Genomic DNA, 18790 nt, shown 5'->3' on the forward strand with positions numbered 1-18790 from the left:
AATATTGTCAACCAAACAATTTCACAAATGCTGTGGAAACGCACGAGAACACGGAGGTGTTCAAAGTGTTCAGAGAAAAACTAAAGGAGATTGAACTGATCGATCTGTGGAACGGTGTCGGTTAAAAGTAAAAAACTCAGACAACAAACATTAAAGTCTGCGATCATGTTGAGTGTGACTGATCAGTGTGCTCTCTCTCTTTGTTTACTTCAGGGAGTTTTCCCACGTGGAAATTCTGACCAATCAGAGAGCAGTTTCCTCGCGCATCAAAACTTCTGTGAACAAAAAACGAAGCTCGAGGCAAAATGCAACTTTGTAACAATTTGGTCTTTGATTGGGACCAAACAAACAGACTTTAGGTGTGAAAGCAGCCTGACACAGTTCATTTTAGAAGCGTGGGCGGCGTCTCACACCTCAAAGTATGACAATGTACTGTAAGTGCGTCTCTAGTGTCAGCTGTGCAAGTGAGGGCGACACGGTCACGTTAGCAATGATAAATATAAACAAGGTTGTTCTTGATAATAAATAAGCAAAGTCTGGTTAACGTCCCCCCCGCCCCCTATTTGCGATGAACGGCAATCGCAGGAGGACACTTCACGGACACGGTTGTAACTCTTGATTTTCCTGGCTGACGGTCGCTTTCCTTTTCAGACTGTTTGCTTCATCTGAGCGTCGAGTTTGTTTCTTCTTCTTTGGATTTTCACTTCTTGTTGAAGTTGTATCTGTAGTCATCCATCTTTTCTTTGTTTGTTCAGCCAGAGTAGATTACTGTTTACTCGCAACACGCGCAGAGAGCGGAAAAGCAGCCGCTTAGCTCCGCCTACCCTCTCTGGCAGACCAACCACTGCTGGCTGATGGAAAACGTGTCACTAACTGGGCGTCGCCACAGACACCCAGCCCATAATAATACTATATACTGCAAATGAAAAGGCTTTTATCAGTGGGCCATCGGCTCAGTCACCATTGTGTTACCTCATTCAGTGATAGATGTCACAATACATGCTGACATAATGTGATGATGTTTCAGATGGAGGAGTTTTGCACACATGTCTCCACTACCAGGAGCAGGCATCTGACTCAGAGCCTCCTGCAGGAGTCACTGAGCATCATGTTGTTATTATTAACCTGCGTTTGGTTCAGTCGAACAGAAGATAAGAGCTGTGAGAGAATAAACACAAACCCTGCAGGAGACAGACGAAGCCTGCAGCAGGTTTTCTAAAAACACCTCGACCCTCAAACCAGACGGAAAATAACGAGAGAGACGTCAGAACAGCAAACAGGGAGGAGAGCTGCTCTGTAACGGTACGATGAGAGAGGACACGTGTGGTTATCATCATGTGCGTGTCACTGGGGTCAAACACTGACGATGTCTCACCCTAACCCTTTTTGTATTTGGACACTGTTAGGTGTGTATTCTTGTCCACTCAGAGAAGAGCGTGAGTGAGTCTACATGCAGGTATGAAGAGGGAGAAGTGGACTTTTAAATGAGATCGTTGTCACGTATATTTTTTGAAGGTCAAGTATGAGTTCCTAATCATAAATGTTATGTGGTCGGGCGTGGCTGTCACCTGCTTCTCATCTGCTAATCACCTGCTGCAGCATTTATACCCCGGTTCTCCTTCTCCGCGCTGCCGGATGATTTCCGTCTCTTCTCTCAGTAACGTCGGCCCGAAAACCTCGTATCGTTTCTTGTGGAAGGACCTTCGTGTCTCTCGAGTCGAAATCTACTGTGTTTTTGGTGATTTCCTGAAGTTCTTTCATCGAGACTAACCTGTCTAATCTTTCTGTTTTTCACCACCCAGCCTCTCCACGCTCCCACCGCATTGCTCGTCCTCGTCTCTCCTCCGACGGACCACCAGTGCCCACACACCTCCACCACGTCCCCTTCTCATCAGCAGAAACCTCAGTCACGAACTCACCAGTTCAAACCCTCTTCTCTCTGAGCTCCATGCCGAGCTTGGTTCTGCTTCTGAGCGTCACATCTTATATAAAATGTTTTAATTGATTTGTAAGATTTACATCCTTTAATCCTTCACTTGCCCAGGTCTATGTTGTTCGAGTGTTTCACGATAGATGCTGCTGGAGTTTGAAAGGTGTTAAAGTAAAATTGATCATGTTGATTAAAGAAATGCGTTTATTTTTGAGCCGCTGCTCCTGTACAGCTGTGCCCCTCTCATCCACGTGTTTCTACTTCTGTGGTCATTATTTTTCTGCCTCTGTTAGTGGGAGTTTTGTATCGGAGGATTCTGCAGAGTGCTGCATTACGCTCACAGATGATTTTTCTTCCTTAATTACGTCCAATATCCCAATGATTATTTCCAGGCTTTCTACAATATGCGCGCAGCACAAGTACAGTATGGTTACAGTGAAGTTAGGTCATGATTAATAACAGCAATAACAGCAAAATGGGACGATAGTTTACAAAATGAACTTCATGCTGTGCTGCAGAAAAGTCGAAAGTACAGATTGAGAGCATAAACTCATCAGGTAATTAATAAACTGAGAAACAGGCTCCTTTTCTCATAGACTTCTATAGCAGAGTCGCCCCCTGCTGATCATTAGAAAGAATCTAAACACTTCCCTTCATAAACTAATACACCGAGAACACCTGACCAGTGTTCGGCTGTGGAGTCTGTTTTTTGATGGTTTAACAGTTTCATCTATTTCAGGGTTTGGAGTTAAACAAAAGGTTGAGCACCCAGGCGCAGACTAAAACACAAAAATAAAAAAACAAACAGGCCGACAACAAAGGCCTACAGTACAAGTGTCCAAGCAAAAGGAAACAAGAGGAGGGTTCACAACCAGGTAACACGAAGAGGGATGACATGACGGCCTTATCCCAGTCTCCACCCTAAAGCCCGAGCACTGAACATGTCAAGGTCCTAGTCTGTCTTCCCCGTGTTTCCCTGTGTTTCCCCTCCCTTGTGTGCATGTATGTTCTCTCTTTGTGTGTCAGTAGGAGCTGGGCGCGGCCTTGCTGACTTCATTCTCAGAACAAGCCTGCACACCTGCCGCTCATCAGCTAATCAAGCCACCTACACTCTGCTCTGTATAAAAGCCCAGTTGAGACGGTCATTCCTTGCCAGTTCGTCCGTTCACCACATGTGCTTTGCGACCAGGCTGCTCTTTGATAGCTTTTTGACCGCTTATTTGTCGTGCTGACTCTGTGTTTTTTGTGCTTAGATCCACCTTCTCCTGCCGTCTCCACCGTCTCCACGCCCAGCTCCTGTCCTCAAGCCACTCTGGTCCGCCTTGCCCTGCTCAACTTCAGCCTCTCAGTTTGGAATAAATTACCTTTTGTCAACCTGCATTTCCAGTGTGTTTTGCTGTTTGTACGTGGGTCCAACCTTTTGGTTACATTATAACAGAACACTCAATGACTTTAATGGCGTCCGGCGTGCAATGCGTGAGTTCGTGAGGGTTTGAGAAATGCATAAAAGTGAGGAATGGGACGCACTATCATGACATCACACGTTGCCTGGAAACCAGATGGTCCATTAAATCTAATCAGTAAAAAAGCCGACCTGCAGCACGTGTGTGTGTCTGACAGTGTTTACATATTTTAATATAAGTTTTATTTAACAAGTTTTATTTTATTTAATGTTCATCATTTGTGAATATTTAATTGTTGTCACTTACAGATAAACATATTTGCCGTTCCTGTCGGCGTCCACGCTCGCATTGTTTACACTTATTATTGTTTTTTGGTCAAACTTTATTGAACACTACTTCAATGTACGAACATTTGTTTACATTTTGTGGGGGGGCTGGACACAAGTCCGTAATTTGGCGTTAAAAAGTCGGCATCAGAGCCCTCACAGCCATCACGTGATCTGACAGTGGGACAGAACTAAGCACTCACACACTCGCCGGGAACGCGCCTCAAAGTCTGTGAGTCCGCGAGTGTGGAGGTTGGGACTGGGCCAAAGAGTATATACACTGGGAATAATCAGAGACAGGTGAGACCACTTAACACAGGTGAACACAATGTGGGCAGGGAACATAATCTTAAAGGCGGGAACAGAACAAAAGCAGGCAAAAGTAAAAAGCAAGTAAAATAAGACATGACGCACACGGGGCCAGAACTACAAAATAAAACACTAAAAACTCATCACTGACAGCGGATATCCAGGAAATGATCTCTAACAAACAAATTACATAACTTAATAAGACAAGAGCCCAGAATACATTAAATACAAAGCTAAACAATATAACTCATGACACCATTGTTGTCTCATAAACTGTTCCAGATCAAAGTTTTCACCTCTAGCTGTTTCCTTTTACACAAACCACAAGATAACTAAAAATGCACAAAGCCGTTGCTGTCCGTGGTGCTGAAAGAACAGCTGTAAGCACGGCCAGGACCGCATCTCTTTAACGACGTGAAGGGTTGCTGCAGAAAGCTTCTTTATTGATACAGAAGAGAGCAGACTCGGAGGCAAATGGACAATGTTTCTTGTAAACACTCCATCGCTGACGTGTCCCCGCTGTCTCCCTCAGGTTATGCATGAGAAAGTTGTGTTAATGTAGGTTGCCATAACAACAGACGGGATGCTGGATGCCAGAATGAACAGGTCATGCTCCGCAGCTGTATACACGCCACAGAGACTGGATGGTAATTGCTTAATTTTAGCGCACAGTGCACCTGTGTGACAGTACCTGTTATTGTTTTGTTTCTCGAACAGTATTCAGCTCATAAATGTGCATTAAAATATATAAACACGAGCACTTTCTCACTCTGAATAAACTCTAGCCACATAATAAAAGTCTTATACTTGTTCATTAACCATGCGATGACCGCTGAGGATCACAAGCAAATACTGGACATGAACTTCTACCTTCTCTCTGATTGGTGTCTCTGCAGTCGGCTGTGAGGCTCCCGAATGTGGCTGTGCACTTGTCCCTCTTTTCACTCTAACATTGTCGTCACACAGTCAGAGCGAGCCTGTTGGAATTACAAAGAGCCGTCTGGTTAATAAGTTAATTAAACATCAATTAGACGTCTGACCTTCTTTTTCTGCTTTTCATCCTGCAGCTGGTTTCAGCTCCGAGTCGCTGAAAGGAAGCTACAGCTGATGAGTCTGTTTGAACGTTCAGTCAGACTAAAGAGTCTTTTTTTCTGTCTGAACACAGGACTTTAAAGCTCCCCGGACCTCCAGGCTTTTTAAGCATTTTGGAAATCATTTTGAAACACACATCCTGGAAAACGCCGGGACTCACTCAGTCCTTTAAGAAGATCAAAATGTTTAAAATGATCTGGGACACAAAAGCATTTCATTCAGGAGACAAGTGAATAAACAGACTATTAACAGATAATGTGTTGTTTAAGTCTTAAGAGTCACAGACTTCACAGGCGGAGGAGTTGTTGTCTCTCTCATATGACCTGAGGATTTTAAATACTTAAATACTAAGTAAATGTAGGAACATGCTGCTTGTTTTTACTGCTTTGATTTACATTAGCAGCACAGTAATTACAGTTATCATCTCTCCACTGACACAGATTATCTCATTATATGGTTTTGTATGGCAGACAGTCGCCTATGCTGCACAACACTGATCCCTGTCTCCCTGTAACGTGCAGAACCAGCTTGTAAAATGTGTCTTCACAAACCACCAAATATGCGTGTGTGTGTGTGTGTGTGTGTGTGTGTGTGTCCGTGTGTGTGTGTTAGTGTGTGTGTGTGCCATCTGTCACTGTATTGTAATCTGCTGCTTCACACATTTGTTAACCTGCGAGGCCTCAACTGCCGAGGGCGATGACCCAACACACGACACCATAATGTGTCACTTCCTGTCTGCAAAACATATTCCACTGCTACACCTGTACACACACACACACACACACACACACACACACACACACAGTCAGTAAAGTTGTGACTGTGAATACGGATTCCAAGGGCAGCTGTGGAGGAGAATCTTTGAGCTGAATACATTTTAGATCTTTTATATTCGTGACTATTCTCATTCCTGACACTTACATTGTCTCCAAATCTTAAATCAAACCATCTGCATTCATAAACACCGACCAGACTGTATAAAAAGATGGCCGACATGACAGCTCCCTAAAGTGAGGCCAAACCCTCTCTGTCGCCCCCTGCTGACTGGCTGCAGTACAGCCCATAAAGCCCGCCTCCTCCATGTTAACAGATGGGACATGAGTCAAACTATAAAATCAAAACACACGTCAAATACATTTTTCTCCAACATGGTTTCTGTCATTATAGTTAGTTCTTATGATGCTGATTTATTTCCAAGTGTTCATTTTTCTGACAAGTTTACTTTTAATTAGTTATCTGATGCTATAAAAAGTGGGTGTGGCCTCATGATTGACAGCTCTGTTGACAAATGGGGCTCCTGCAGCGTTCTGTTCCCGAGTAGCAGAGTAGAGGAGGAACAGCGAGAGGAGACGTAACTAACACTAACACTACAGTCATTGAACTTTCCATAAGTGTGAATATCTGCTTCAGACCGACACAAGAAGCTGTTCTGCTGCAGACTGAGCCCACCTGAGGGCTCCAACACGCCAAGGACACCTGAGGGCTCCAACACGCCAAGGACACCTGAGGGCTCCAACACGCCAAGGACACCTGAGGGCTCCAACACGCCGAGGACACCTGAGGGCTCCAACACGGCAAGGACACCTGAGGGCTCCAACACGGCAAGGACACAAGGTAAAGGTGTGTGTCGGGTAGAGGAAGGGGCGGAAGTCGATCTCTGCTGCACACAAATGGCAGCGCCCGCTCTGGGGGGATGTTGGCCTCCTTTTCGTACAACGAGAGCAGCAGACAGACAAACTTAAATTCAAGTGTTTCTTGTAAGAAGGATCTGTAAGAACATAAATTCAGATCTGTGGGCTTGTGACACAGCGTTCTGGTTTCTGTTTGTAGTCAGGGTAGTGTCGTCCACCAGCGTCTCAGCAGACTTTGAATGTGAGCAGGAAAACCGTCCATGCGGAGAGCTAAAGGGGGGAAACGTGTCGGCCATCACCTGTCAACAATCAAGCTCATCTGTGTGCAAGTGCAGCTAACAATCTGCTCTTAGACATCGTCTCTCAACTGCAACTCCATGCGGCTTCTCAAGATGCTAGTTGGACCTTAAACAACGCAGCGAGCGGAAAAGGTAGGGGGCCCCCAGGAGCGCTTGAAATGCACCACAATGTGAAATGTGATATGTTATATTATGTGAGTGTAATACATATTATGTCATCTGATTAATATAACACGACTGGTTTAATCAGTCCCTGCTGCTGCCTCTGTCAGAGTCACGTTCATGTGCATGTCCGCCCTCTCCTCTGCTTCGATGGAGAAAGCTCGTATCCTTCTGGAGCAAAGAAAACAGACGATGATGATTATGTTTCAGTCACTGGCCAGATGCATCAAACAAGCCAATTCAGTCAAAGTATGTTCAGCTAACGTAGCTAACGACATGTAATTTATTTGCGGTGGTCGCCAGTTAATGTCCTGTAGCAACTCGAATTCAGCTAGCGCCAACCCCTGACCTATGGCGAGCACAGTATACCTGCTACATAGTGCAAATCAATCAATACAATAACAATAGAATATAACTGGCTGAAAAGCTGGAGCCCAGACTTCTTGCACGCCCAGAAACGTCTATGAATCAGAGAGAGAGAGAGAGAGAGAGATTATCTGTCTGGTTTCTGCACGAAAAAATCCCCCAAAAGGTCCAACAACACAAACACAGAGAAGTTCTGTGACTGTGTGTCCACCTGCCACTCAAGTGACTCCGCCCCTTTAATTTAAGCCTTAATATAATGTAAAGGTGAGCTGTATAAAGATTCTCCCCGTACAGTTGTCATGAAGAGAGAAATGAGCTATAGAGACCCAAACTGTTTTTTGTACCAGGCTGTAAACATGTTTATTTCTGCTGTAAAGTTTAACATGGGGCTCTATGGGGACTGACTCACTGCTGGAGACAGCCTCGAGTGGACACCAGAGGAACTGCAGCTTCATGCACTTCTGCATTGGCGTCATTTTTCAACAGAGGAGGTTGCTGCTTGGTTTACATGAGCACAGAAGTGCCCCGCATGACAAGACTAACCAATGAGATCATGGAATGTGTCACCGCATAGATGCAGCATCTGGTTATTCTTGTCTCTCAACAGTCCCTGAGGCCTGATCAGTTAGCACCCGCACACTAACATAACAGACGCTGGAATATGAACAAAGCAAGAAGAACAACGATGCTTTCATTGTGATTTACTTTCACTGAGGAGCTTTTTAGGATAAATAACTTTGTACAGTGCAAAGTCAAACACTGTGTGCTGCAGAGAGTGGAGAAGCTGACAGCTCCTCGCACTGAGCTGCAAAACTTTGTGGGCATTTTTGCTCCAGAATATCATCAGTGCAATATCATTGTGACCTCAACCACAGAAGGTGATGTCCAAAAGTGATGTGAAACTCATGATTGTTGAGGTAAGATCACAGGCGACACTTTACTTTCACGTTGATGCTTTGCACTGATTGACTGTCATGGTAACAACCAGAAACACATGTGGAATGAAGACAGGGATCACACTGTGTTCAGGAGGGTAAAAGTGAAACTAACTTTGTTTACCTGAAGACGTCCAAGGAAACTTTCACTTCCTGTAAATCCCTCCTCCCTCACTGCAGGGGAACTTGTTCCAGACGCAACCTGGAATTTCCCCGTTCCTCAGTCTGTATCATCATGCTTATATTACAAACTCCGCCTGACAACAAAGAAAGAAGTTGAAAAAACCTGGCTCTGACGAGAGGGAAGTACACAGACTAGTTGAGACTGGATGGCATTAAGAGAAGAGAAAGCAGAAGTGTGGTTCTAACAGCCTATAAAAGGACTTTCACCAGCCGCTGTGAAACATTCGGTCCGGCAGAGAGTCCGTCATGAGAGCTCTGGTGTTCCTGCTCCTGGTGGCTGTGGCCAGCGCGAGGGTCTTCGAGCGCTGTGCATGGGCTCGACTGCTAAAAAACAGCGGGATGGATGGCTACAAAGACATTAGCCTGGCTGACTGTGAGTACCAGCCTGTCAGTCTGCAGATTTATCTCAACCAGAAAATGTTTCTCATTCACAGGCTTCTTTTTATCATGAACATTTTTTACCTCTTCACTACATGTGTTCTTCTTTTCTGCAACAACGGCTGTTTTAACACAGATAGAAACAGTATAATTGTAATGTTCTCGTCCTTACAGAGTTGTATGACAGGGGAAGATGCTGTTGTCACCATAATACCTGTCCAGAAAAGAAACTCCCTGAACTAGAACGGTGCAGTTGGGCTCTAAATATCTCTGAGCACCTGCTTTCCTCTGGGCAGTCTGCTCCGTGGTTAGATTGAATAGGTCGACACTGTGATTCATCTGTTCATAGTGTGTTCAGCTGATACCTGTAACCCAGTTATAGCTGTGTTAACTCTTATTGTGAAGTTTTAAGAAGCAACAAGCTTCAGGAAGGCAAATCTGCAAACACTTTGATGGTGTAAAGTTACTGCAAAGGCTGCCAAGCTGCTTCCTCTTCAGGTTAACAAGCAGTCACATGATCAGTATGGATGAGTGGCAGTCACATGAGCTAGTCACAAAACGAACACAATTCAAGCAGCTGTAATCAAACGTCTTAAATATTTACATAATATCAAGGCAGATAAACACCAAAATGTTGTTTTTTGTTTTATGATTTTTTTTGTTTTATGTTTTTTTTGTTGTTGTTTTTTGTTTTATGCTGTTTTTTTTGAAGTTTTATGTAGTTTTTTTGGTTTTATGTTGTTTTTTGTTGTTTCTTTGTTTTATGTAGTTTTTTTGTTTTATGTAGTTTTTTGTTGTTGTCTTTTTGTTTTATGTTTTTTTTGTTTTATGTAGTTTTTTGTTGTTTTTTTGTTTTATGTTTTATGTTTTTTGAGAAAGTTGACGAAGGCCTGAATGACTGAGTCACATCTTAACTATCTGAATCTGTTGCCCTGAAGAAACAAGGACTTTTTATAAATGAAATTAAAGCCTCAGATCTTTTCAGTAACTTTAAACGTGCATCCCCACACTGACGTACGGAAGCCCTAAGTGGACATGCATCCATACATTTTATTTACTTTGTTTTCCCGTCATAACGAGTCATTTCCTGTTGTTTTGTGGAGACCTTGACAAGATCTATTTATCTCGTTATCTCGACATAACAAAGCTGCACCAGCGTAACATCAGATGATCATAACTCGTATCCTCAGAGCTGCAAAAGCACAAAACAAACATAGAAACAGGCTTAACTGACCTCATCAGTGTGGGCGATGGCAGCATGTCCTGGTCTGTGATATCACAGTGAGCAGCCTGTTGTTCTGTTTTCTACACCGACAGAAAATTATCTTATCACGAGAAAACCAGCTTCGTTATCTCGAGAAAATGACCAGAAATGACTCGTTATCACAGGACAAGAGAGTAAAGTAAATGTATGGATGCATGTCCGCTAAGGGCTTTGTAAGAGCACCAGGGCGACACATTTTCCACACCCATGCTGCATTCCTTGCATCTGCTTAACAGATGACTGGTTATTAGACCTTGTATTCTTATTGAATTTTGTGCTAAGAGGTTTGTTTCTGTTCCTTAAATTGTCAGCCTGATCCAAGCACTGTGCATCTACTAACCTTCTTTCTGCAGCATAAAAGCATGCAAATCATGCTTTTGTGTTAGGCGATACGTCGTTTATGGAGCAGTAATGTTTTCTACATGGATTTAAAGCATGAAATGTTGGAATTTTTCTGTATCTTTAAAGGGACTTTATGTAACATTTTACATGTATTCATCAATCAGATATCATTTTTTATTGCCAGTGTGTGAAGGGATAGTAGAGGAACTGATAAATTGAGACCCTCCCCAGCTTCCTCCATCGGCCCTAACAGCCTGTGGGATGATTTTTATGTAAAGCACTCTGGACGGTTTTTCCAGGAAACAAGAGGATGTGACGTATCTGCGCGTTCACGAGTACCTCTGCCGACAGCTCATTCTATTCATTCTATTCAAACCTGTTTGTACTTATTGATTTTTTAAATTTTTATTCTTATTGCCTGTTTTTTATCTTATTCTATTTAAGTCTTTTACTTATTTATATTCTAGTTACATAATCTGTAACTCTGCAGCCTGATAACAGGACTGACAGACGCAGTATAACCTTTACAGCTCTTTATTGTGCTAACAGTCTGACAGTGAACTGGACAGAGACACACAGTATTAGGCACAGCTGTTTCCATGACAACAATACAACACAGGCTCTTAGTCCCACCAGTGTTGTGGAGCTGTGTTTAGCTGCAGATGCTTCTTCACGTTTGAAGTCGAGCTCTTCACAGCTGACGAGCACTTCTCCTCCAGACACAGCTTACATTTCACCGTCATGTTGTTTTCGTCCCTTTCACACAAACATTCAGAATAATGTGAATATTTCCACAAAGTAAACGCTGTCCTCTCTGACAGCTCGCTAGCTGAGTTAGCTACACATGCGCACTGACACAGCTGTGTTTACCTTCTGTTGGTACGCAGCTACCTGCCAAGAAGGAGGAGAGAAACAGACACAGAGCTTCAGGGAGTTTCTGTTTTTGTTGAGACAAAAGGAAAACAGAAATACAGTGATTTATTCTCCAGGAACAGATTACTGTTCATGGAAACATAATTAAATAACAGATTACTTGAATTGCAGAAGTAACGCGTTACGTTACTCGTTACAACAACAAAGAAATCTGAGTACTCTAACAGGTTATTTTCGTGTTACCCCAAACTCTGCTCATAACTAAAGGTGCTTTCACTTTTAATAAATAGTCGAGTAATTGGGCTTTAAACTGAGAGCACTAGCTTTTCCTGGAGCTTTCTACCACACCGCACAGGCTTCCTTAGAGTCTGTCAGGGAGACATCTGGCTGTTCAGCTCGTTCAGTGTGCGACGTGAATCTTTCAGCTGCTGTGTGTGTGTCTGTTTGTTTGGTTTCCTCTGCAGGGGTTTGTCTGTCCCGGTGGGAGTCAAGCTACAACACCGAAGCCACCAACCTCAACTCTGACCGATCCACTGACTACGGCATCTTCCAGATCAACAGCCGCTACTGGTGTGATGACGGCCGCACACCGGCACCCACATATAACGGATGCGGGATCAGTTGCAACGGTCAGTCATGAACAACCACAACTTTAACTCTCCTGTTCAGCACTTTGACTGTTTCACGTGTTGTCTTCTACATGCTGTAAACTTTTGAGAACACCATCAGCATCCAGATGTTCTTTTCTCTTCACAGAGCTTCTGAGCGATGACGTCAGTACGGCTATCAACTGTGCCAAACGTGTGGTCAGGGATCCCCAAGGCATCTCAGCCTGGTAAGATCTGATCATGTGATACATGCTGTGATATGTTCAGGGACCTTCACGTAGGTGTGTTGCACTCTGTGTGGTTTCAGGGTGGCTTGGCGCATTCACTGCAAGAACCAGGACCTGAGCAGCTACTTGGCCGGATGCGGTCTTTAATCGTCACATGGAAGAAGGACGACATCATCAGCATCATGAGTTTCTTACATCTTTATCTTTTGTTTGTACGGCTTAAAACTTTTGCTCTTAAGATTCCTATAAAGTAATCAATCAATGGAGAGAAGTGTGGTGATTTTATCTGCTGTTAATTGAAGAGAAAGAAAGCTTGTTTTGTCACTAATGACAGTTGACTTACTGTTTTGGTTTCAAGACAACTAATAAAAAAGAAAAAACTTTTAAAAGACCAAATTTGTTTTTATTCAACTTTATTAAAGTCTCTTGGAAGCAGCCGCTTTGAGGACAACGGTACTGTTTTGTCTGTTAGCATCTGTTAGCTAAGACTGTTAGCGTGTATAAGACTATCTTTCGGCTAGACGTCTTCGGACATCAAACTCGGTGACAACGTGTTTCTTTGTTGAAATTAGATAAAAAGAAAACGTATTAAATTGAAGCCTGTTAAGGATATTTGTTGAGCCACACTCTGGATACAAATGTGCAAGATGGCAGCGCCCTCTCCGGGGGGGTTTGGCTTCCATCTTCATATACAGTTAATGGTCAGGCTCTGTGCGTTTCCTATTTTTATTTATTTATTTTTTTTCATTTATTGAATTAGAACAGAGCACATGAATCAAACTATCAATATGCTTCAAAGTTAATATGCTGAGATTAGCACAATAGCCAAATTTCATCTGTAGTCCTTTTCTATGAAAGCATGGTCTCATTACGACTCATCACGTGACACCAGGGTTGCCAGGTCTGAGTGACGAAACCGGTCCAACATCAGAACTCAACATAAAACCCTGCCAAACCAAATACCCCGCTTCTAAAGTCCAACAGCATTGCTATCGCTGCCAAACGTATTACAAAATACGCAGATTGATTAAACTCAGATGGTCATCGTGAGAGGAGGATGTTATCAAAACTGACATCCATCATGGACGCTCCTCTCACCCCCTGCATGCGACTGTGGAGGCCTGAAGCAGCTCCTTCGGCAGTATACTGCTACACCCGTATGACACCTATGATACTAAAAATAAAGGATTTCTATTAATAGATTATTATTATTCATGTCATCTGCATGCAAAATAGGTCTGCCCAACCAGTGGACAAAAGTTTCTGTCCACAGTGACACTTCAAAAGTAGCCCAATGCTGCAGGAAAGCTGCAGACCTGGCAACCCTGCATGACACAGCTGCTTCTATTGATCAGACACAAAACTTAAGGTCAGTTTGATTATCAGGAGTTTTCATTCCCACAGAGACTTCACAGGAACACAGAGGGCCAGTTTCACAGCTTAAGCCTATTGCCAGACTAAAAATGTCTGTATGAGCCGCCTTCACTTGAAGCGACGTAAACAGACTTGTCTTAAAGTAGTCGGGGCGCTGGTTTAGCTCAGCTGGTAGAGGTATGGAGGCTATCCTCCTTGACACACTGATCGCAGGTTCGTACTCCCGGTCTGCGGATCATTTGGTGCATGTCATCCCCCACTCTCTACTCCACACATTTGCTGTCTATCTTCAGCTGTCCTGTCAAATTAGGCAAAAAAAAAACTAGTCATAGATTTAGCCTGTTGTTCCTGTCCTGGATTAAACTAATCTAATCGCCAGAGGGAGGACTCGTGTGGAGGCAGATCAGTCTCAGAAAGAATAAATGCACACAGAAGGATTCGCAGATATATTTTATGATTTATATATAAATGACTCTCTTCAAAAAAACATTTTTCAATGCACACAGAAATATTTGTCCTTCTATATAAATGCAAAAACAAACTTAAATAAGATTCACAAATGTAACTCTGACGCACACACAGATATTTCTTGTTTTTAATATGTGGAATGAAAATCCACAAACGTGCTTATATTTGTGAGTCTTGTCTCTTAACAGTCCCTGAGGCCTTATCAGTTAGCACCAGCACACTTACATAACACATGCAGAATTATGAAAGAGAATACAAACAAAGCAAAACAAATAAATAACTTTATATTGTGCAAAGTCCTCTTGTCAAACGCTGTGTGCTGCAGAGAGTGGACGCAACATGACGCAAAAGAAAAAGGCAAGTTGCACTGAGCTGCAAAACTTGGTGGGCATTTCTGCACTGGAATATCATCAGTGCAATATCCATTCCAGCTGACCATGAGAGAGAGATAACACCCACAAGTGATTTACAATTCATGGTGGTTTGCCCCTGATTGTTGAGGTGAAAGAGAAAACACATGCAAGATCACAGGCGACGCTTTACTTTCAGTTTCACGCTTTGCACTGACTGACCTGGTAACAACCAGAAACACGTGTGGAGAGAGAACAGGGGTCACATTGTGTCCTGGGGGGTAAAAGTGAAACTTCCAAGAACACGTTCACTTCCTGTAAATCCCTCCTCCCTCACTGCAGGGTAACTTGTACCAGACGGCACCTGTATTCGCCCCCGTCCTTCAGTCTGTATTATCATGCTTATATAACAAACTCTGCCTGACAACAAACAAAAAAGTTCCCATGAAAGAACTAGTTCCAACTTACAGAGCAGTTCAAACCGGCCTATAAAAGGACTTTTACCAGCAGCTGTGGAACATTCTGTCCAGCAGAGAGTCCATCATGAGAGCTCTGGTGTTCCTGCTCCTGGTGGCTGCGGCCAGCGCAAGGGTCTTCAATCGCTGTGACTGGGCTCGAGTACTGAAGAGGAACGGGATGGACGGCTACAGAGGCCACAGCCTGGCTAACTGTGAGTACCAGCCTGTCAGTCTGCAGACAGTTTATCTGGTCTTCTTTCCTTCAGTGATGGCTTCTTTTAACACAGATTAAAACAGTGTAATTCAGACACACACTGATTGGTTGCTTTTTAATTTGTTGGCAGGTCAGAAAAGTTTAAGTGACCCAGTTTTTCTTTGGGCAGCGTCTGCATTGAGCAGGTTTACATGTGTTTGTCCAGAGTGTGTTCAGCCTATCATCCTTGATTCACTCCAGCAGCTCTAACGTCAGACAAACCTTCTATTCTATTATAAATCATCTGAAGCAACATGACTTAATTCCAGTTCTTTAGAGGCATAACTGTGCGCTTGATCCTGACACAGAAACCTGTTCTTATTTAAATCTGCGCACATTTAATGCTGAACTTTCTTTTACCAACGACCGTTTGTTTCTTATAATTAATGAATCGCTCTGATCAAAGCATTGCACAGTCTTTGTTCTCCCAACACTTAACCCTGACCCGCACAAAATAACACAGAGCCTAAAGGCATGTAAAACTGCATCAAATCAAACTTCTGTGTTCGGTAACACCAGACGTTTTTAACAGTAATGTTTAAGGTTTTTTCTACCTACATGCTGTGATATGTTCAGGGACCTTCACATAGGTGTGTGGCCCTCTGCGTGGTTTCAGGGTGGCTTGGCGCATTCACTGTAAGAACCAAGACCTGAGCAGCTACTTGGCCGGGTGCGGTCTTTACCCCTAACCCTAATGTTAGCCATTGGTTTCCACTCATTTGGTTTGGATATAAATTAGCAGTATAAATACGCATTACACTTTCACCCTCCCTACCCCTCGCTATGGAGCTTCAGAACGGACAGACAAACGTTAGGGGTTGAAATCTTTACCAAGGAAATGGGACACCCTTCCTTACGTCACAAAACGTTTTGTGAAATTTTTCAACCCCTCAGTTTGAAGTCTGCATCTGAAAACCCTTCGTTTAAAGGGCTATCTTTCGGGATAGATAACCACTAGCCCTTCATCCACAAGAGAAACGGGACTCCCCACCCAACACGGTTGCGTGCCAAATGTAGGGGTAGGGCTAAGTGGTAGTAATGGGATTGTCCCAAAGTCAGCCAATGCTCTTTAAAGTGAGTATAACAACGAAAAGCAATTTTTAACATTTTGTTCAGATCAGTTTAAAAACGAAAACTCAGCTCACCAAAGTAATTTAGCAGTAAAATCACAGTCTGCAAACAAACACAATAATAAAGCTGTCCTCAAAGTTATCTGAGTCTTCTGCTCACACATGAAGATAAAGATAAATACGTTCCTTTTGCACACAAAATGAGGACAAAGTATTTCATAATTTTATCTTCTAATTGATCAGAGTGAAAATTAAATCAGAATTAAATATTGATGCATCATAATCTGATCTCACAGCACATCATTTAAAAGGAAAGGTTCATTGTGTTGGGAGATGTAGAGACAAGAAAAAGAAGCCCCGTCTGTACCGGTTTAGCGTAGCTTAGCACAAACACTAGAACCAGGGGGAAACTGTTAGCCTGCTTGGGAGCCGTTTACCGGCAACCAGGTGAGACTGATGGTTTCATAACTCAAGTAACTAACTAACTAATTAAACTTTAACTCAACAGCTCAAGCTTTTTCGAAGGCTTTCATGGAGACATTGATGGAGACATCAGGCTGTTAAACTCGTTCAGTGTGTGACGTGAATCTTTCAGCTGGTGTGTGTGTGTGTCTGTTTGGTTTCCTCTGCAGGGGTCTGTCTGACTGAACATGAGTCGCACTACAACACCCAAATCACCAACCGCAACACTGACGGATCCACTGACTACGGCATCTTCCAGATCAACAGCCGCTACTGGTGTAATAACGGCACACCCACATCTAACGGATGCGGGATCAGTTGCAGCCGTCAGTAATGAACCACCACAACTTTAACTCTCCCTTATTGTCTTCTACATGCTGCACTCACAGTTTATGTCCACTTCTTAAAACACCATCAGCTTCCAGATGTTCTTTTTTCTTCACAGAGCTTCTGACCGATGACGTTACCGTGGCAATCAACTGTGCCAAACGTGTCGTCAGGGATCCCAACGGCATCTCAGCCTGGTAAGATCTGATCATGTGATACATGCTGTGATATGTTCAGGGACCTTCACGTAAAGGAGTTACAGGATGTCCCTCTGTGTGGTTTCAGGGTTGCTTGGACGAGATACTGCCAGAACCAGGACCTGAGCCGTTACGTGGCAGGATGTGGTGTTTAATCGTCACATGGAAGAAGGACGACGTCCGCAGTATCACAAGTTTCTTACATCTTTACAGAGGATTTAAATGTTTCTCTTTTTTGTACGGCTTAAAAGTCTCTTCAGATTCCTACTGAATAAAGTGAAATCTGATTTATACTCGACTAAACTGATCCATCAGTGGAGAGAAATGTGGTGATTTTATCTGTTCATTTAAAGCTCCTGTGAGGAGTTTTCTTCTTGTTATGAAACAGACATAAATTAATTCTGGTGACTCTGTATGACCATCAGAAGCAAACCAGACCATCAGAGACAAGACTGATTATTTCTGTATAGTTATTTTTAATGCCTCAAACTGCTGGCGGGGGGGTTGGTGTCAGACAGAGTGCTGCCTTTGTTTACATTTTTCCAGCACGTACAGGACAAAATCAGCAAAGAGATAAGAGGTACGGCTTCGTCCATAGGGGGCGCCAAAATCAACACAAACCGAAAGTTCCTGACGGGAGCTTTAAGAGAAAGAGAAGTTTCACTCGTGACACTTTATGTCCCGACCCATATTGATCTCAATATAAGATTCAAAATTTAAAGACCAAATTTGTTTTTATTAAACGTATGTAAAGTGTTGGAAGTGGCCGCTCTGAGGACAACGGAACAACTCCTTTCTCTGTTAGCATCTGTTAGCTAAGGCTGTTAGCGTATATAAGACCAAGGCTGAGGTCGAAAAGTCCCAAAAATTCCCCCCTCTGTCTTTTCCTGACCACTTTTCCTGAATGGAAAACGCCGTGAGGTCAAGCACAGGTGCGAGGAGAATTCAAAAGGAGTTAGGAAATCCGACTGCACTTACACATGGCGGAGGTGAGTGATGTCACGTGGTTCTGCCATGTAAAAAACTACAATCTGATGGACTACAACGAGCGCATCTGTGGCCCGGTGCTTTCTTACCCGCTCCGGGGGGGTTTGGCTTCTGTACAAATCGAGGAGGGGGGAGACCTAACAGGAACACTGACAAATAAATGAACTGAAAATTCACAAAATGAAATGAAAGCAGATTTAAACAAAAGCAGTGAATGATTCCTTTAAGAAGCAGCAGCTGTTCCTGAAGCTCAGCGTTTTGTTGGCATTGTTCAGATTCTCAGATCAAACAAACCAGAAGCCACGGATCCTTTTAGTTTAATGACACGTTATCATTCCAAACAGGAAGTAGTTCTTCCATCAGAGCGAAACAGCGCAGAGAAGAAGAGCTGCTTGTTTGTTTTCCCACAGAAACACATTCAGGCTGTTTGTTTTGATGGAGCCAATCAGATGTGACATCCAGAAATATCCAGGAGTAATTATGATTACACACACACACACACACACGTTTGTACTG

At 43.2% G+C, this 18790-nt stretch overlaps 2 protein-coding genes across 2 annotated transcripts; both read left to right on the forward strand.

The window, feature by feature from the left end:
• Window positions 1–8631: 8631 nt before the first annotated feature.
• LOC138605100 (lysozyme C-like) lies at window positions 8632–12715 on the forward strand. The gene is made up of 4 exons (XM_069677192.1): window positions 8632–9009; window positions 11958–12122; window positions 12250–12328; window positions 12409–12715. The coding sequence occupies exons 1-4, from the start codon at window positions 8883–8885 to the stop codon at window positions 12473–12475; spliced, it is 438 nt and encodes a 145-aa protein (XP_069533293.1). The 5' UTR covers window positions 8632–8882; the 3' UTR covers window positions 12476–12715.
• Window positions 12716–15058: 2343 nt separating this feature from the next.
• Window positions 15059–17590, forward strand: LOC138605067 (lysozyme C-like). Its single transcript, XM_069677145.1, has 4 exons — window positions 15059–15190; window positions 16934–17089; window positions 17209–17287; window positions 17376–17590. The coding sequence occupies exons 1-4, from the start codon at window positions 15064–15066 to the stop codon at window positions 17440–17442; spliced, it is 429 nt and encodes a 142-aa protein (XP_069533246.1). The 5' UTR covers window positions 15059–15063; the 3' UTR covers window positions 17443–17590.
• Window positions 17591–18790: the final 1200 nt, after the last annotated feature.

Source organism: Semicossyphus pulcher, unplaced genomic scaffold (assembly GCF_022749685.1).
Source record: "Semicossyphus pulcher isolate SPU_LCO1_2020_fin unplaced genomic scaffold, fSemPul1.0.p SCAF_28, whole genome shotgun sequence".
Taxonomy (NCBI): Eukaryota; Metazoa; Chordata; class Actinopteri; order Labriformes; family Labridae; genus Semicossyphus; species Semicossyphus pulcher.